The following is a 19,314-nucleotide window of genomic DNA, read 5'->3' as shown; positions in this document are numbered from 1 at the left end:
CTCTTGTCTTCTCCTGGGTTTGTCCACCAAGCCATAAATACCTTGTAGAACGGGGACTGGGAGTGCCTGAGTGCCTGACTACGAAGCTGCAAGCGGTTTATCTGTTTTCGTTCTCTGGCTCCATGGAGCTGGCCGAGCAGCGTGGCACCTCCTGCTCCCCTGCACTGCTTTTGCAGCCAGTGCTGTCCTTTCTTTTGATTTTATTGGAGACCTGGAAGGAGAAGCCGAGTGCTTTGTTTCGGGTAGAAGGAAATGTTTTGTTCAACCCAAAAGGAAGACTTTTTTTCCTTTTTCCGTTTCATTGGAAAAACCTGGAGCAATGCAATTTCAATTTTGCCAAAACCTGTTTTGGGAGGGAGATGGGGGAGCGGAAGGCTGATGTGAAATGCTGCCTTTCAGTTGTCACTCCTGCTCTGTGCTCCTCTCCGTGGGGCTGCGGCTCGCCTCTGCCCTGTTCGGGGCAGCGCTGTACTGGGAGCAAGTGCTGTGCCGTGTCCCCTGTGCCCACCCAGCCCCTCCCAGTGTCCTCGCTGTGCAGGGGACACTCCCTCGGGCTGTGGACAGAGTTTTTGTTCTTGCAAGTACAACTTGACTCCTTGGCTTTGGTTTCTTTAAAACTGGTTTTATTGGCCCGGCCCCAGCATCCCCAGTGGCTCATGACTGTGCCGTCCTCATCGCTGTTTACTGCTCACCAGCCTCCACGTCTCCTGCCAGTTGTGTTGGTGATGATTTCACACTTCAGGACAGGGAGATGAGTGTTGCGGATGGCTGGGATTAGGGCTGGATACCCTGTCTTGCGCTCTGTGGAATGCCTCTAGAAACCATCCTCTTCCTCCTCAGTTTAGTACATTTTGGTGACATCGTGTTTTTTGAGCAGACTGTTGCAAGAACGTCCCCATTGCATTTGTCACTCACAGCTGTAATTTCATCCGACAGTAAAAGGAGATCATTTCATGGCATGTTTTCTCCTCAGCCACATTGCTTAGCCCTAGCTTAGTTCCCCCTGGAGCCCTTCCTCATCAGGTGAACTTTGGACCAGCTTTTTCCCTCTCTTGTCCAGGACTGAGATCAAACCGATCACAGCGTAGTTACCTGGGTCATTCTGCAGGTTCCCTTTGAAGATTGGCACAACGTGTTTGAAGCTTCTAAAATGGCCCTTTCCAAGCCTTGCTTAGAAATGGGTAGCAGTCAGAGACCCCTCACCCGAGTCTTGCAGGGCTCTGGTGGAAGTCACCAGGAGCCTGCTGACCTGGAAATCCTCACCGCCCATAGGTGCTGCCCGAGGGCTCCTTTAATTGCTGATGCCATGTACCTAGATTCCTCCGGTGCTGGAGGGTGCTGTCCTGCTTCCCTCCAGCCGCAGAGCAAAAGTGTCCCGAGCAGCCTGCCTCTGCCTCTGCGCTGCAGTCTCCCATCTGTGGGGGTTTATACAGTTGTGAGGTTTTTTTTCCCCACAATACTTGGGCTTGTAGACACAGAAACTGCCCTTACAGTGTTCTGTGTTTCTTAACTCTAACTGTGGAGCTCTGTGTGCATCCCTTACTTCTTTTTACTTGTTGCTGATTTGTTTTTAATGCTTTTGCTTTGCCACTGAAGCCAGCATGTCTTGTAGCGAACGTTATCCTCTGCTGGGCTGCCAAGTCTCAGGGTTTTTGGCCATCTAATAAATATTTGTCAAAAAAATTCCCTTTTTTTTTTTTGGTCTGCATTTTCCTCTTCATCAATTTTCTTTGTAATTTTCCTTTGCTCTGTCTCTTCCCCTTCCCTTTTCCAAAAGTTCAGCGGAATCCAGCAACACTTAGCTGTTACCAGTGCAGCAGCTGCCTTGCTGAGCCTGGGCGGCCTGCTGCGCCAGCTGTTTCTGAGCTCCTGCTCATCACCTGAGTTCCCATCAGGCACGCAGCCTGTTTGCGAGTGTCAGAAGAGATAGCGAGCACAAATGCAAAGTGCCCTCTGCTTTTGTCTTGGGACAAAAGGCAGTGGCGGCGGTTGGTAGAGGGATCTGACTGCTGGGTGCAGGAGGGGCTGCCTCTGCTGCAGGCTGGGAGCACCGTGAGTCCCGTGCTTGGGTGGTAGCGGCTGCCACCCACCACATGCCCTGCTTCCAGGGCTGTGTGCGTGTGGTAGATCAGCCGGGCCCCCCACTGCCCTTTCTGGGTGCTAACGCCTATGCCTTCTGCCTTTTCAGTGAATGGAGATGCAGCGGGTGCTGTGGACATCGAAGAGGAAAGGCCAGCAGCGGGAGCGACCGTACCGAGCGTGGCTGACAGCTCTGTCGCTCCTGCTCTGCCCAGCTCTGGAGAGGCAGAGGAGGCAGCCTCCAGCTCCAGCGCCCCACCAGCCCGGGCAGCGGTGCCAGCCCTGGATGCTCTGCCCCCCGGGTAAGCTCTGCCTTCTGTCTGACGCTTTGCTTCCCCTGACAGGGCCAGCACGACAGAGTGCCTGTGGCCCTTGGAGAGGGAGGCACAGCCCTGGAAAGGACGGCTGGGGGAACACGAGCAAACTGGGGCACTGCTGTGTGCTGGAAGAGGAGGATGTTTGAGGGAGGGGGCTGTGCTGCACCAGGAGTCGGTGGAAATGGGGCTCAGGAGAGCAGAGGGGTCTAGGAGCTCTGTGTCCCAGCTGTGTCCCTGCTCCCCTGGTGCAGCCTGTCCTCCCTGGTCTGAGCCATCTGGTCTGTGAGTGCAGTGGGCTTCTCTCTCCTCCACTGGGCCAGGGTCTGATCTGTGTCTCTCTGGGGTAATAAACAGCGAGTGACATCTCTGCAGCAAGCAGCCTCTCGGTGTCCGTGCCCAGGGGAGCCACAGAATCCCCTGCTCTCCTGGGGCCACTGAAGGGATCAGCCAGAGGAAGATGCATGAGAGCGTGAGCGTGGATTTCCAGGGAGCTCCCTCTGAGCAGGAGGGCACAAACATGCACTGCAGACATGCTGTGGAGGCATTGGCCACTGCTAGGGGGAGGTGGGCAGGACCCTCACATAGCTGTGCCCCTTTGTCTCCCTGGCTGCAGATGCTCCACATCCTCCCCTGTGGGATGTGGGGAGGGGGCTGGGAGGAGCGCTGGGGCCAGCTGAGCCCTGGGCTCGCTGGCTCTTGGTGGAGGCGGCAGGCAGGCTCTGGGCTCAGCCCCCCTTCATTTCATGCTGTAGCTGGGTCGTTCTCCCCTTGTGTTTCAGACACCTTTAGTTCTGGACTGAAAACGCAAAGCAGCGAGGGGGGGAGATTGAAAATGGCTTGTGTTTCGTATGAAGGGAGCTGTTTATTTTCCTTTGGCTGAGGCGATGCCTGGAAGGTCAGGGCCTCGCTCGTGTGTCAGTCACAGGTAATTAGGGTTAACGGCTCAGTGTGCCTTTATGTGGGGTGTGTGAGGGTTTCTGTTCTCTGGCCTGGGCGCTTCCTGTTTCCAGGCAGCTGGAAAAGTCCAGTGCTCTGAAAAAGGTCTTTATTCCAGCCAGAGCTTATGCCCCTTTCTGCTCCTACCAGGTAGACTGAAGGTCTCCTTTTCCCCACCTCTGCACAGCCCCAGGTGGAAACACACTGTTTCTTTCCCGTGGCGGAGAGGAGCCTGCGGGTATCTCACGATGAGGGTTTCCGGAGGCTCGGGAGGTTGCGAGCCCTGCTCTATAAGATGCGCCAGCCTTGCATTTACGCGGTCCAGCCGGGTGGAAGGGCGGCCTGTATCCTCCCGGTGCCTGCCTCCCTGCGGTGCTCACACACCAGAAAATCACGCGTGTCAGAGCAGGGAGGAGGGTAAAACTGTTGCGCTTTGGGAGACGGCTGGAGAAGAGCAGTGGAGGTGTAGCAAGGTGTCCTCCGCGCTGAGCTTGCAGAATTTGGGTCTCTGGAGGCACCTTTGATTAGGACCTTTTGTATCTCTCCCTCCCTGTCCTGACCGTAGGATCTGTACTGGGGGAAGAGGGCAGCAACCCTCTCGCGTGTGCTGGCCGAGTTACACGCTCGTGCTGGGCGGGCTTGGGTAGCAGTTGACCTGCTTGGTCAGGTGGAGACCAAGTATGAAGGTCTTCCCAGGTGAAGGAGAGCGGAGAATTGAGTCGGTTGAGGTCTCCATGGTGTGAGCCCTGCCCTGAGAGCGGCAAGACCAGGTTCTGGGCTAACAGGGACTTGCACAAACAGGAATTTGCTAAACAGGGATTGCACAAAACGCTGCGGCCCTGGGGTGGTACCAGTGAGCTTCTGGGGATCTCTTGAGACCTGATCTAGGGCAGCTGATTTTTGGCTGGCTCACCACACCACGGTATTGCTTTAGCTAGTGGTTTGGGGCCCATCTTGGGAGATGGGGATGTGGCTGGCTGGGCTGGTGGAGGCAGCGATGTCTCAGGCAGAAGGGATGCAGACAAAACCAGGCCGCTTCAGCTCTGGCAGCAGCGTGCTCTGCAGAAAGCGGTGCAGGATAGCCCCTGGCTGGCCTGGCTCCTGCAGGGATGGCCGTGCAGAGTGCTGCAGAGCTCCTGAGTGATCGTTTTTGCTTTGACATCCCCTGCAGAGCTGCTGGTCGTTCTGGCACTGAAGAGCTGGAAGGCATCTTGTTCCTCTTGCTTTCTGCAGGAGCCCTGCCTCATTCTCCCAGCGTCTCCTTTCATCCGTGGGAGCACGGAGAGCGCTCTTATTCGGCTTCCCTTCAGCCTCTGGAGGGGTGGTAGCTTTTCCTAGCGGTGTGCTGGTGGGTGTGCTGAGCCCCGGCCTCCTTGCTCGCGCCAGGCTGAGTGCAGATGGAGTCAAGAGCGGCTGGGTTCATGTGGGGATTCAGAGCTATTTATTCTGCTCAGATAGCAGCCTCTGAACATCTGCACCAGATGTGGCGGGCACAAAGGCATCTCTCGTATAACTGGGAGTCTGTTCTAGGGGCTGGAGGGTGCTGGAAGGTGTTCTGAATAATTCCAGCCCCGGCAGTGCCTACAACCTCCTTCACGTCCTCCTGGCTTGGGCAGAGCATGTTCCCTTGCGAAGCCGGGGAGCGTGTGTGGCACAGGAGCAGCCGGTCACAGCTCTTGAGGCCTTTGGCGCAGGGTCCCGGTTCTCATGTAGGGGTTTCCGAGTGGCCTGATAGCAAAAGGGGGAGGGCACAAGAGCTGCTGGCTCCTGCATCTGGTTCCTATCAGTGATGATCCTGCGCGGGGGACAGACGGTCGTTAGCGCAGTGTGTGTACACAGCGCTGTCTCGCCCGTACAAAGAGGTACATTATGCTGCCTGGCAGAAGGCATGGGGCTGTGGTTTCTTACATAAGGAGGGCGTTTTGTTTGGACTGCAGGGTTGCCTCAGCGCTGCCACTTCACACCATCCGTGGCTCCCTGTATCCGCTGCCGTCGCAAGCCTTGCGGGCAGTCGGAGGGGAGCTAGCAGGGGCCGACGCGTCGCGCGCTTCGCGCCCGCAGCAGCGGTGCAGGTGGGCGCTTGCTCCCACCACCTAGCGCGTGCTACACCGCTGGTCTTCCTTTCAGGTGGCCGTGTGGCCGCGGGCACGGGGGAGGAATGCCAGCGGGAGGTAGGCTCCCCAGAGGCAGAGCCGCCCCTTGGGATGGCAGGCGGGATGCAGGGGAGCTGGAGAAGGCTGAAGCTTGTGAAGAGCTGGGCAAGGTGGTCTGAGCATGGAAGGGGTTGCCCCCAGTGCCCCTGTTTCTGAGGTCACTGCTGTGTGTCAGCAATAACAGCTCGTCACAGCTTGCTCTTTAACAGCGGTGATTCGCTGTTCGCAGGGCGAGGCGGCCCTCAGCAGACTTACATTTCAGATCACAGTGGAGCTGCTGACCTGAGGAGCATGTGCACTTGTCACCTGCTTGTACAGGGGCATAAATCAGATGCCACCAGCAGCTCTCCCGAGTCCTCTGTGGTTTTTTTGCAATCATGAGGGCACCCAGAGGAGTATCTGAGGGATCCAGAAACCCCCTGCCCTTGAGGAGTCCTTGTCGTGGGATTTCTGGTCCCTGCAGGCACAGAAATGGTACCTGGCGGCTTGGGAGCCTCTTGCGTAAAGGACTTCCAGGTCCTCAGAGCAATATTGATCAGAGAACCTGTTGTTAATGAGTCTGGAGGACCTGTTTCCTCCAGTAATTACTGCCAGCACCACTGGTTGTGTGTGCACTAGGCTATGGTCCCGTTCACCTCTGAAGCACCACATGTCAGCGTGGACAGAACGGGTGGGGTATCTGGCTGGGGTTGTTCTCACGGTAAGCGTGCGGTGCTGCGGTCTCTAGATCTGCGCGAAGGAGGCCGTTATGTACAGCTGACCTCAGAAAGATGATGCTTAAAGGGTTTTCACAGGATGCCGATGCCTGCCAAGTCTCATGAGTGGAATTGCACCTTGGAGTTTTGTTTGCAAATAGTGTTCCTCCACCTGAGCCTCGTGCCGGATCTGTATCTGGTTGCTGGTGGCGATCTGAAGTGCCTGCAGCGGGCAGCTCTCCAGCCAGTGGCACTTCACAGCCCTGCCTTCTCCCTGGAGATGGTCAGGGATGTTCTGCTGCCCATCTCATGGGGTGGACATGCTTGTGTCTTTAAGAAATCCCAGCTATGCTGATTTTTCTCTTTAGAGATTTCAACCTTTTAGCTGCCCTGGTGCTTTTATGCCTGTGAAGCACTGAGTTCATCACTAGTGAACTGGAAACTCCAGGCATTTCCCCTCCGACAATGCCCACCGCTGCCCAGGGGTAACCCAGGAAAAGGGCTGACCGCTGGGTGCAGAAACAAAGACTTCTTGACCCCAGAACGGCACCGGGCAGCGCTGGCTCTGCTCTCACGTGGTCACTGGTTTGGGTGGTGGTATGCTTGGCAGCCCCTCGCTGGCGAAGGTGTTACAGGCGCAGTAGGTCCTGCCTTGGACTCTTTTGATCAGAGGCAACCACTGGTGTCCCTACATCTCTTCTAGGGATGAGAAAGATCCAGTTCTAACTGGTAGCTTTTACCTGCAGATGCTGCCTGCTCTCTGCATGTGCATAAAGTTGGCAGTGCTTTTGAGAAGCCCACAGGAGCGAAGCCAACAGCTCTGATTTAGGTTAGACAATCTCTGTGCTAAATCCTGAGCCTGGCATTCACGTTCCTCTCCTGCTTTTGGGGAACTGACTCTTATCTCAGAGTGCAACGTTGCCTTCCGTGCAGGGCAGGGTCTTTTCAGGCTGCCGCGTGGCTGCCGGACCGCTGGGGTCCCCAGCTGACGGCACGCTGCCAGGGCTTGGCAACGTGGCTGAAGCTCTCCCCGTTTCTGCCTTCCCACCTCGTTCGAGAGCAGGCTCGAGGCTGCCATGCACGCAACCTGTGGTTGCAGCAGATCTGTGGTTGCAGCCGAGGTCACCGTTTGGTGATTTCGTTGTCCCCTGGGGAGGTCTGAGGATGAGCAGGAGCGGCGTAAGCCCAGGCGATGGGGCGTTGGCACTCGGTGTGTCTCCTCCTTAAGTGCTTCTTGCTTTCTGCAAGCCCAGATTTCTTCCCTTGCTGTCACAACAGAAGCTGGTATATTAATTTCCTAGGGCTTTTTGTGATTAAGACTGAAGACTGAATTGGGAGGGAGACCTGTGGGAGCAGAAGCGTAGCAGGAGAACACTTTATCTGTCAGCAGCTGCTGGCTCGCCTCTCTCTGATGCAGAATAAAAGCTGACAGGAAAGCACGGTGCTCCTCGGGGCTTTTACCTCTGCCAGGGCATAAACTTTCATGAATGAATGAAGGCAAAGAGTGGTTTTCAGTGTAGCTGTGTAAAGCCAGGCCTCCCTATCGCACCGACTCGCCTTAGGGACCACCTCTGAACCGAGTGCCTCGTGGCCACGCGATGTTTTTAAGCAGTATCTGTCAGCAGTGAGCAGGAGGGCCGCCAAGGAGAAAGTTCAGCCCCAGCCCAAACTCAAAGGCTTCCCTTTAAAGACTTATTAAGAGAAACCAAACAAAAACTACATCAAAAACTCACGGGACATGAAACTGACCCTGTGTGAAATCTTACGCTGACCCTCCTACTTTCTGGAGGAAATTAGGAATTAATGCTCGAAATCATGCCTGTTCTCAGAAAGCAGAGTGCTGCAGCACATCTCTGATCGTCCTGATCTAGCAAGGCAAGCAATTGCCATGTAGACCTGCTGTCATTCTTTACTTTAAATAAAGGTTAGCACGCTGTAGCTAAGCAATGCGAGGAGGTAGGCTTGCTAATCCACCAGATGCAGCGCTCTGGATGTTGTTGGTAATAAGGTGATTATTAATTATTCACAGCTCTCTGATGCGTGGGGGAGGCTTGGCTGCACAGCCACAGTCCAAGTCCATGGGCACACATGCAAACACTTTTCCCAGGGAGGCTGTTCAGGCATGATTTAAAGTAGACGAAGGTGCCTGCGAAGTGTCTTGGTCCTGCGTGTAGCAAGGCTCCAGCTCTCGCTGCCCGCTGGGTGCAGAGGCTGAGGCTGCCGGGTCCATGTTGCTTGTTCCAGCTGAACCCCTTCGCCTCACCTCTGTGTGTGAGGAGAGGACAGGCGCTGTCTTGTCTGCCTCGGGGCTCCTCCATGTCCTCTCCTGAGGGCTGCCGCTCTCCCCAGCTGGCCCTGGAGCGGTGTGCGGGGCGGCAGGCACCTGGGGAGCCCTGCAGCGGAAGGCACGCCGCTCGGGCTGGCATCGCAGAGGGCAGTTTGTTTTGGTACCTCCACTGCAGCCGGGGTTCGGTCTCTGCTAGCAAGGATCAGCTATCCCATGATTGTTTTTTTTTTTCTTGCAGGTGGGAACAGCGAGAGCTGCCTAATGGTAGAGTCTACTATGTAGACCATAACAACAAGACCACCACGTGGGAGAGACCTCTTCCACCAGGGTAAGGGGCTCTGGGGGCAGCTGGCACCTCACATACTGAACTAACTTGTATCAGATGCACAGGAGCCTGCACAAAAGGGGAGAAGTGAATTGGTAGCAGGAAGGTCTTTTCATTCATAAAAAGAAATGGGATGAGATGACCAAGCGCTCAGCGGCCTGAAAGCACACCCTGTATCCTCAGAAAGGTCTTTTCAGCATGTGTAAAAAGGAACAAGCTTTCCAATCTGTTGCGTTTTGACCTCTGTTAGAGGGTTTTTTTCTTTAAACAGTCCATGGAAATCACTGAACACTTGAGAAGCAGCACAACTGCCTGTGGGCAGAGCAGATGGGGGGGTTTTGGGCCAGGGTGCCGGCAAAGTACCCCCAGGGACCAGGAGAAGGGAGGGGGGGTGGGCCTCGTCACCTGGAAAAACAGATGCTCCTAGGTGAGGACTGAGCTCCTGGTGAACAGAAACAGGCACGCTCAGCGTGCCCCAAACCTGGAGCCGGACCCTGGACTCTCTCAGAGGAGCCTCTTATGTTCTCAGCCGTGTTGGGGTCTGCTTGTGCTTGAGAAGATGCTGCTTGGCTCCATGAGACCTGCAGGAAGCACTCTGCAAAACCCATGTCCCGGAGGGCCAGGTTTTCATTTGCAGGAGAAAACAGTCCTCAGGTCATAAAGGCTGTACACAGCCCTGGGGCCACGTGCCTTCCAGAAGCTTGTTGAATTCTCACCTCTTTGTGCTCCTAAAGGCAGAGAAGGCTGTATAGCCAAACTGTTGTTCTCTAGACTGAGTTTGTTCAAGGCTGGAATGACTAAAGAGTGCTTTAACTGCCAGTGTAATGTGTGAAAGTGAAATACAAACCCATCCTGTTTTCCTCCACGGGAGCCTCCAGGCTCCTGTGGGCACACGCTACCTTCAGTTAAGCTGTGATCTCTGTGGCTGCTTTCTGATCCTACAACAGTGTGAAATCTGTCTGGTGTTAAAAGAGGGGGGCTATTACCTGGACAGGTAGGTTTGGAGTACCCCAGCTGTGCTCCTTCCCTCCTGCGCAGGTCTCCAGCCCGGTGCCTTGCCTCTGTCGGAGGTCAGCTCTCTTGGAGGAAAGCTTATGGCATCCTGGTGTGAACTCTGCTAGCGCCCAGGCGTCCCGTCTAGGCTTCGTGTGCCCTGGCAGGGAGGCGCTTCAAGTCTTCTGTATTTCCTTCTGGTGGATCTATGTCCAAAAGAGCCCCTTCGGCTGTGAAACTGGTGGTTATGCTGGAGCTGGGAGCGGAGCCCTTATGTTAAAGGGTACCTTAGTCTTGTGAGAGGGGCCAGGGAGCAAGTGCCTGAAGTCAGCCTGTAGTGTCAGAGTGAAATGAAAAATCATGGGCTTCACAGTAGGACCCTTGGGCCCTGGTAGCTCTCGGCTACTTCTCACTTCTATGAGCTGCTTTTCTCACCTGCATTTCTGAGAGGCAGAACTCAGCCACAAACCCTTTCCTGAGCTCTTGCAGGGGGAGTGTGGCAGCTGGGGAAGTGGCTCATAACCCAGTGCTCCTCTCGGTCACCCTTTCAACATGTTCTGGAGCAGCAGCTGGATATTCTGAAGCTGCTGCTGCACATCCAGACTGGAGGCAGCCCTCGGGCGAGGGCAATGGGAGGTTCCTCGGTGTAGGACCATGGTGTGTGCCTTCTGCTGTGCCTCCCAACCTCTCTGGGGTTTCTTTCTGCTGCCTTCACACCAGCATTAGTACCGAGTTGCTGCATGGCAGCTGCCAGCAGGACCCGCTGAGCTGTCTGAGGACAGACAGTGACATCTTCCTCTGCTGTTTCCAGGTGGGAGAAGCGTGTGGATCCTCGAGGCAGGTATTACTACGTGGACCACAACACCCGGACCACCACGTGGCAGCGCCCCACAGCCGAGTACGTCAGGAACTATGAGCAGTGGCAGTCCCAGCGAAACCAGCTCCAAGGAGCCATGCAGCAGTTCAGCCAAAGATTCCTGTACCAGGTGAGAGCCAGGGGCTGCGGTGCTGGAGATCTCACCCAGCTCTCCCACTGGTCTCACCTGGGCTGGCCTGGGAGACTCTGAGCATGGAGAGGTGCTCGCTGGGCTGTGTGGGGTCTGTCGGCTCGGCGAGCTCAGCAGAGTGGTGCTCAGACAGGAGAACCCACAAGCTCCTCTGCTGCCTGCAGAGAACCCTGTGGGAGTAACTTTCTTTTTATAAAACAGCCTGCATGGCTCTGAGGGTGGTGGGAGGTGTCCTCAGCAGCCTGTCCCCGGTGTCCCTCCAGTGCCAGTGTGGCTGGGCACATGCTTTCTCCATGGTTCCTGTCAGCCAAGCCTTGCTGTGTCCTGTCAGAGCTGGGGCTATGCTGAGGAAGCTGTGGGATCCTGGTCTGTAGCAGGAGGGGAGGCTCTTGGGGCTGAGCTCGTCCCTCCCCAAGTCTCTGTTGGACTGAGGACAGCGAGTTGGGTCCTGGGTGGCAGCAGGAGTCAGCAGCAGTAGCTGCAGGCCCAGGGTACAAGTGCTGGCATGGTGAGGGATGCAAGAGCCGGGGGACCAGAGAGCACACGGAACAAGCACTTCTGGGCTCGGCGAGTTTCCTCCTGCTTTCTCTGCTTCTTCCCCTCGTTCCTGGTTTGGGCTGAGCAGCTGCATTTCCTTGCTCAGGGAATGATCTCTCAACAGCCCTGCAGAACGATAGCTCCTGGGCACAGACCTCTCATGTCCTGGTCTTGCCTTTTCTGCTGGAGCTGGGACCCGGCTTCCAGCGGTGGCAAGCACCCTCTGATAACCAGCACCATGCTGGCAGCTGTCATGCTGCAGGGTGAGCAGGGCTTGGGAGAGAGCCAGGCTGGAGTGTGTCCACCTCCCGGAGCAGCGATATCCCAGTGCTCTCCGCTGTCAGCCAGCCACGTGCCTCGTAGAGGCTGTGCCACCATGTAAAACACGGCTCTTGCCAGAAGGCGGGGAGGTCTGGTGGGGCAGGTGTGGAGTGAAGGTGGGCAGAGCAGGGTGACCAACCTCCCATTGACGTTTAGCTCCTCTCAGAGAAAGCCAGGAGGCTGACGTGTCCCAGCAGTGCTGCTAGCGCTGGTGAAAGCTCTGTGCTCCACCAAGGAGCTCGGATGCTCTCTGGGAGGGGATGGAGAGTCCACCCTCTGGTGCTGCTCTGCATGAGACACAACCAGGACTGCTCCCCGGGGGTGCAGGAAGCTGCTCTGCCCCTTTCCTCCCCCTGCCCGTCTCTCCCTGGACAGCTCGCCAGCCATTCCAAGCCTCGCGGCAGGAGCTGGAACATCATGGCTCTGCGGCCCTCCGCCCGCCTGTGCTCCTCGGCACGCTGCTCACAGGACTGCTGCAGAGGGGTGCGCGGGAGGGGGCTTCCACTGGAGGCCGAACGGGGCTCCTGGCCTGTCGCTCGCTTGTGTCTCCGCCAGCACCAGCCTTGGAGCTGCTCCAGCGCTGCGCGACTCGCCCTGGCCAGGCTCCGCGGAGTGCAGAGGGAGGGACTCGTGCTCCAAATTTAGCCTGATGAAGCGATTGTACTTTTTTGTTTCAAGCGCTCTGCTGCCAGCGGTGATGGCTCCTGCTCTGCGTCCTTCCCCGCAGGGGATTTCTGCTTTGCCTTGCCCTCCCGACTCCAGCACCCACCTGCCCTCCTTGCTGGGAGAGGAAGGTGGGGAGGTGATGAGCGGCGCTGCAGCCCTGGGCGATGCAGAGCCCTCTACGCGCAGCCCCTGGGGGAAGCCGCAGCTCGGGGGGCCGGGGTGCAGCCAGGGACCGCTCTGCCAGCAGGCACATCAGGGCTCCCCAAGCTGTGCCCACGCGCAGCACCCCTTGCACTGAAGGGTCTTGCCGGCACCAGGGGCCGGGTTGTTCCCAGGGTCTGTGGAGAGCTGGAGGAGGGCTGGCTCCCCGGAGCTCTGCCCCAGGCTCTGCGGCTCTGTCCTGTTAGATTTAATGAGTTATTTTTAGGTCACAGTGAGGTGATAGCTCTGGATGTGACTCGGCTGCATCTCTGGCCAGCCTGTCTGGGTGGGGAGGGAGCAGGGAGTGCCCCAAGTCCAGGGGTGCCATGCTGGGCTGGCCGCTGCTGGGGCAATGCCTCCTGCGCCCAGCCCTGGCACATGGGGTCGGGTACAAGAGACGAAGCTTGGAGAGGCACAGACTGTGCCAGCCCTGTCCCTGCCGTGCCCCAGGACATCCCTGGGGGTGCTGGGCTGCCATGGGGTGCCCCGAGCGCTGGAGCCTTCTCAGAGTGGGGGGCCCTGGCACCCCGACCAGCGGCCGTGCCTGGGCCTGGGGCTGCCTCCTGTTCCCAGGCGGGAGGGACGCGCCTGGCTGTGGGTGGCATTTCCTGAGCTGAGGCTGACTGTGATCCCCGGCCCAGCGTGGAGGGCTGGGACGCCGGCCTCTCTCCAGCAGCTGGGTTTCAGGAGGTGCAATGAAAATGCCTTTTTGGTAACAATGCGTTTCTTATTTAACCATTAAAAGCACTCGCAGGCCTCCTTCTCCCCCAAACCCCCGACTGTCGGGGCTGCGCCTCCATCCCTAGGGACCTCCGGTGGAGCTGGAGACGGGGGGCTCAGGCGCGCCGGGGCAGCGGGGCAGTACGCCAGCCTGCTCCCCCCGTCCCGGGGCATCCCCCGGTTCAGGCTGGGTGACGGCCGCCGGCTCTGCCCGCCCTGGGGAAGAAGAAAGGTGCTTTGTGCGGAGGCCCCCAACCTGCTGGGGGGGTGTCGGGGCGCGGAGCCGCCCGTCTGCGCGGGATGAATGCGGCCTCAGTGCGAGCGCATCCCGCACCCCGCACCCTGCCCGGGGAGGAGGGGGCCGCCGGCCCGCCAGGAAGCGCTGGGCGTGGACAGGGCTTGTGGGAATGATTTCATTGGAAAGGCCTGCGATATTTTTTCCCCTCTTGTGTGTGGTTCTTGGAGGAGGCTGGAGGTGTATCTGGTGGGGACAGCCGGCGGGAGCCGAGCAGCCGTGCACATCTGGATCCCGCCGTGCCGTCCCGCTCCCCTCCGTGCGGCACGGCCCCTGCCCCGCCGCCCCCTTGGCTGCCCTAGCCTCTGTTTAGTTTGTGCTTTTTTTTGATTTTTTTTTTTTAACCCCCCCTTGAGTCTGCAAGTTTGTTTTCTTTTTTTTCAGTTCTCAGGGAGCCGCGGGCCAAGGGGAGGCGAGTGGGAGCCGGGGCTGCACGGCTCACCTCTACATTCTGCTCTTCCCAGGCGTCCCTGCCCTGGTTTTTATTTTGTGTTTTTGCCCTCTCTGTTGTCTCTAGTCGTCCGGCGCCCCGTCCGACAATGATCCTCTTGGTCCCCTTCCTCCCGGCTGGGGTAAGTACTGAGCCGCCTCACTTACCTGCTGCTGCGCTCGCCGGGCAGCCCACCAGGGACGCTCCTCCGTCACCCGGAGCGGGACCCTGCCTGCTCCGTGGGGAGGACGGTGCTGTCAGCAGCTCCTTTGCTCCCGTCCCTGGCGATAACGGGAGCAGTGTCTGGGGAGCCAGCGTTCCCAGTGCTCTGCTGCGTGTGGGGATGAGTCTGCCTGTGATTAGCACGATCTCTCATTTGAAATCCAGCTTTTTTTTTCCTTTTTTTTCTCTCTCTTCCTGGAGGAGTTCCCAGTTTTTCTCAGCTACTGAATGCAGAAGTGCTTGTGGTTGTTCTTTTGGACGGGGGGAGAGGTTGGGGATCCAACTCCTCACTTGTCCCCAGACCCCTCCTCTGCTGAGCAGGGATCCATCCTGCTGCCACGCGTGCCTCCTGGGATGCTCTGCCCTGCTCCGCAGCAAGGCTGGGAGCTGGCAGGAGCGGGGCTGGCTGTCCTGTCCCTATGGCCAAAGCATCATGTGCCAGGATGTTTTGAAAAGTCCCTGTGCCATCTCCAGGGCAGAGAGAACCCCCCCCCCCATGGCAAGAGCATCCCTGGAGAGGGCCGGCTGGGCTGCCCGTGGGTGCAGACAGGCAGCAGACAGCTGTGCTGTGCCAGGCAGGCAGGGAGGGCAGGAGAGGGCTTAAAACTGCAGGGAGCTTGGAGCAGGACAGAGGGGGCCCAGGCTGCTAAGAGGTTTCCAAGGGCAGGGTCTTGATGGGGTTGGTGCTGGAGCCTTTGCGGCTGCGCTCGGTGGCCCACCTCCTGCATCAGCGGGGTGAGACGGGGGGGGGGAGAGGCACGGCTCTGCGTGGGGCCGAGCACCCTGGGGTGGGGCGGGAGTCCCTGCCATGGATAGGGTCCCTGGGATGGACGCAATCCTGGTCGTCGTACACGGGGGCTGCTGGAGTCACAGCCTGGGGGCTGCTTCCTGCAGTGAGACGCAGCGAGGGGGGCTGCGGTGGCCGGGAGGTGACAGGGGAGCGTGCGTGCGGGGCGTCCCTGCCGGCATGGAGCAGGGCCGTGCGTGCGGGGAGTGACGCAGGCACGTGGAGGGAGGAGGTGTGTTGCGTGTGGGGCACACGTGTTCGTGGGGAGGCAGCTCGCGCGCGTGGGCGTGTGCAGGGGGGGAGGCGTTGCAGGCGGGACAAGAGGGGGTGCACGGGGCGGGTGCAGGCACCCGGGGGCTGGCACGGTGGGGGAGTGGGTGCAGGATCACCACCAGGCCGGGGCACGTGGTGCCCAGCCACGGCTGGGAGGCACTTGCTGTTCCGAGTGTGCAAATAGTGTCGGGAAGGGGGTGCCTGGGGAAGTGCGTGGCGCACACGGGGTGTTGGGAAGGCGGGGAGCACGTGCAGGAAGGGTCCTGTGCAACAATATGTGAGGCTGCGGGCAGAGCAGGGTTGAGCTGTGGTGCTGGTGTGAGTGGCGTGCCTGTTTTACGCCTGTGTGCAACAGATAGAGGCATGGGTGTACATGCGTGTGCAGCACACGCCAGGAACGTGAGCTGTGCAGGGAGTTTGGACGTGTTTGAGAAGGCACGCACAGGTCTGCCTGGAGGGATGCTGCACTTGCGGAGCGCTGCGTGTCCGAGGAGGGTGCATGTGCTGCCGGCCCAGCAAGGTGCATGGCCGAGCACGGCTCTTGTGCCAGCCCCGCAGCGCATTAGCAGGGCCAAACTTGGCCGTGGCACCTCCCCGCATGCTGGCCTTGGGGGCACCGGAGAAAACCAGCCTGTGTACATAGAAGAAACGTAGGGTTTTTTTATCCTACATTTTCCAAAGGTGGGTCATGGGTAGCCAGCAAACTTCTCATGAGCTGGGAAGGGGAGGGCTCTGTGCGGGACTGCGGGTCAGTGCTGGCCAGGGCGCTCCTGCTAATGCTTCCTTTCTCTTTTCTCTTAGAGAAGAGACAGGACAATGGGCGAGTGTATTACGTGAACCACAACACACGGACCACCCAGTGGGAAGACCCTCGCACGCAGGGGTAGGCAGCCTGCGGGGAGAGCAGGGAGGGTGCGTGCGGTTTCGGAAGGTCCATGCGATGGGCTGCCAAGAGCTGGCCGTGCCGGGGACCGAGTGGGCTGCAGCACTGGGGAGCTAAAAGTGCTTAGAGCTGCAGGCAGTGCTGGAGCCCAGGAGGGTTGGACACTGCAACCTGTGGCGTTCTGAGGCAGCTCTCTGGTGTGCAGGAGCTGAGGGTAGAGATGAGAAGTGATGGGGAAGGCTACAGGGCTTTCTGGGCAGAAAGAGGTGCTTGTAGCCCTGTTACCTTCCCGCAGGGCTCTGCTGGGGCTCCTGGGAGCTCTGGGCTGTGGTTCTCCAGAGACCTGTCCTGGCTGGGGACCTGGCCCAGGTCTCCACTGAGGCCATCTCTCCCTCAGAGAGAGAGAAGCTGTAGCTGTGGCCAGTCCTGGCCATAGCCAAGAGGGCAGCCCAGGCAGGGCTCCTGTCCCGGGGTGCAGACAGGCGCTCGCTAATCCCATACCACAAATCCTTCCTTTTGCCTGGGTCAGCTGTAAATTCAGGGTGGTCCCCAAGGGCAGCAGTTTGGAGGGCCGCAGTTCAGGGTGAGAGATGCCTGAGGTGCCTGCCTGGTGACCCGTTCCTTGTCGGCAGGATGATCCAGGAGCCGCCGCTGCCGCCCGGCTGGGAGATGAAGTACACGAATGAGGGCGTGCGCTACTTCGTGGACCACAACACTCGGACCACCACCTTCAAGGACCCGCGCCCCGGATTCGAGTCTGGGTAAGCGCTTTTGGGCTGGGCCCCTCGCTCTGCAGCCGGGCTGCACGTTGGGAGCTGGGCCTCGAGCTGCCTGTCCGCAGCTCCTGCCTTCCTGCGGTCGTGACGCGGAGCGGGAGAAGTGGGTCAGCTTTGTTGCAAAGACACTGATTAGTGGGTTTAGGGTGTCACATTTGGCTCTGATGGGGGTGAGCTGCGCCCCAGAGATCTTCCTCCCGCCTGGGAGGTGATGAGGCTGCTGGGTGTGGGCACCTTGCGTTGGGGCAGGCGGGGATGCTGAACACAGGCCGGTGCTGCTTTTGTAGGAGCAAGCAGGGCGGCTCCCCGGGGGCGTATGACCGGAGCTTTCGCTGGAAGTACCACCAGTTCCGCTTCCTCTGCCACGTGAGTATCGCAGCTGGAGGGCTCCAGCAGCTCGGGGCCACTGAGCCGCAGGGCTGGATGGGTGCGTGGGCAGCCTGACCCCATGGGCAGGCACGGGCGAGGAGAGTCTCTGGGCCAGCCTGCACAAAGCTTTGTGTCTCTGCCTTGCTCGTAGTCGAATGCGTTGCCCAGCCATGTGAAGATCAGCGTTTCTCGACAGACGCTCTTTGAGGACTCCTTCCAGCAGGTGAGGAGGTGCCGGGGCCACAGAGCCCAGGGAGGTGTGGAGCTGGCCCTCGCACCGGCCCACAGTGACGCTTCCCCTTGCTTCTCCCCAGATCATGAACATGAAGCCGTACGACCTGCGGCGCCGCCTGTACATCATCATGCGAGGAGAGGAGGGCCTGGACTATGGCGGCATCGCTAGGTGAGCGCTGGTGTGCCGGACCACGCGCCGGCTGCTGGACGGGGCTGTGCCCTGCCTGCGGCGTGAACCCCTAAAGGGCGGTGCGGGCGTGGGAGGCTGCCCGGCACCTGCACTCGGGGTCCCCAGCCTTTCTGCGGCGCCTGCTTGGCCGGAGGAGCCACGGGGTGTTCAAATGGGAAACAGCATTAGTTTTAGGAATGGTAGAACACCCTGAAAGCATCACACCAGCCTGTCCCTGGCACATCGAGGGCTGGAGGGGGGACCCAGCTGGGGCTCCCCTGCCACCCCTGGGGCCTGGGGATGATGGGTCGAACGACCTCTTGTCCCCACAGCCAACAGGCCCTGCTGCTTCCTGGGACAGTCGGTGTGCGCCAGGGCAGACGTGGTGTGATGCAGTTGCTGCAGCCTCCACTGCCTCCACAAGGATGGTGTTACTGCAGAGCACGGGCTGCGTCTCGGCTGGTGGGGGGTCCTGTGTCCCCATGAGACCCCTCCGGCTCGCTCGGGGTGTCTGCCTTGGTGCTGGGCTAACACTTTCCCCTGCCTGCTGCCACCCCGGCATTGGTGCTGCCGTGCTCTTGCCCGCTCCTCCTTTGTGGTGCTGCTGCCCCCAGCTCTGGTGCAGGGGCTCCTGCTCTCCGCCTCTCTCTGTGTCCTGCCAGTGGTTTTACCCTATGGTAGGTTACGTCATGCTGTTCTACCACAGGGTAGAACCACGGACGGGATGCCGGGGCTGCCTCTGCGTCCAAGGACTCCCGTCTCCCTGCACGGCCGGGGGAGCAAAGCCAGGACAGTACCCGTCCCGTGCTGCTTTGAGCTCAGGATGGGGCTCCCGGGGGAGCCTGTGCGGGGAGGCTCAGGGCGTGTGTGCACGACAGCGTGTGCCTGTGTGTGTGTACGTGTGCGATAGCCTGGGTGGGACTGAGCCACGCGGTGCCTGCTGGGATCCCTGGTGCTCCCAGCGTGGCCTCCGGCAAACTGGGGTGTTTCTTGCTGGTGTCTCCAGAAGCCCTTTGCAAACCAGGCACAGCACCCCTGTGGCGGAGGACACCCTCGCCAAGTCACACCAGGGCCCAGCGCTTGCACCGGCACCCCGAGGAGATGGGCACCTGGTTTGTGCGGGGTGTGCTGTGGAGGCGCGGGGCCGTCTCGCCCGCTGGGGCGCAGCCTCCCCGCGCAGCCCCTGGGCACCCCGGCTCCTCGAGCCGCTTGTCACCATGCTCCCCTTTCTTCTCACCCCAGGGAGTGGTTCTTCCTCCTGTCCCACGAGGTGCTCAACCCCATGTACTGCCTCTTCGAGTACGCTGGCAAGAACAACTACTGCCTGCAGATCAACGCTGCCTCCTCCATCAACCCTGACCACCTCACCTACTTCCGCTTCATCGGCCGCTTCATCGCCATGGTGAGAGCCCGGAGTGACACGGTGTCGGGGAGGTGACGGGAGACAAGTCTCTTCGTTCGTGTCCCCTCATGCGGATCAGGGTCCTTGTGGGGGACGGGGGTGGGCAGCGGGGCGAGGGGCAGCTCTGCATGCCATGCCTGTGCTCGGCTCGGCACTGTCGCCCTCCTTAAGCCCCTTCTCGCTCAGATGTGGGTCCATGGGAGATGGGCCATCAAGGGGGTGCTGCGGGGTGATGCA

The 19,314-nt window shown here is 59.3% G+C and overlaps 1 protein-coding gene across 4 annotated transcripts in view; it reads left to right on the top strand.

Moving 5' to 3' along the window:
- Positions 1-19,314, top strand: part of WWP2 (WW domain containing E3 ubiquitin protein ligase 2) — a 43,494-nt gene that overhangs the window by 18,709 nt on the left and 5,471 nt on the right. For all 4 annotated transcript variants that reach the window (XM_075101083.1, XM_075101085.1, XM_075101086.1 and 1 more), the window contains 10 exons: positions 2,189-2,381; positions 8,706-8,795; positions 10,597-10,771; positions 14,050-14,104; positions 16,046-16,127; positions 16,760-16,888; positions 17,191-17,269; positions 17,424-17,495; positions 17,587-17,675; positions 18,918-19,077. In XM_075101083.1, the coding sequence (XP_074957184.1) occupies positions 2,189-2,381; positions 8,706-8,795; positions 10,597-10,771; positions 14,050-14,104; positions 16,046-16,127; positions 16,760-16,888; positions 17,191-17,269; positions 17,424-17,495; positions 17,587-17,675; positions 18,918-19,077 (1,124 nt within the window). The remainder of the gene's footprint in view (positions 1-2,188; positions 2,382-8,705; positions 8,796-10,596; positions 10,772-14,049; positions 14,105-16,045; positions 16,128-16,759; positions 16,889-17,190; positions 17,270-17,423; positions 17,496-17,586; positions 17,676-18,917; positions 19,078-19,314) is intronic.

This window comes from Phalacrocorax aristotelis, chromosome 8, assembly GCF_949628215.1.
Source record: "Phalacrocorax aristotelis chromosome 8, bGulAri2.1, whole genome shotgun sequence".
In the NCBI taxonomy this organism is placed as follows: Eukaryota; Metazoa; Chordata; class Aves; order Suliformes; family Phalacrocoracidae; genus Phalacrocorax; species Phalacrocorax aristotelis.
Note: the sequence above shows the minus strand (reverse complement) of the source record. Positions and strands in the feature narration are given on the sequence as shown.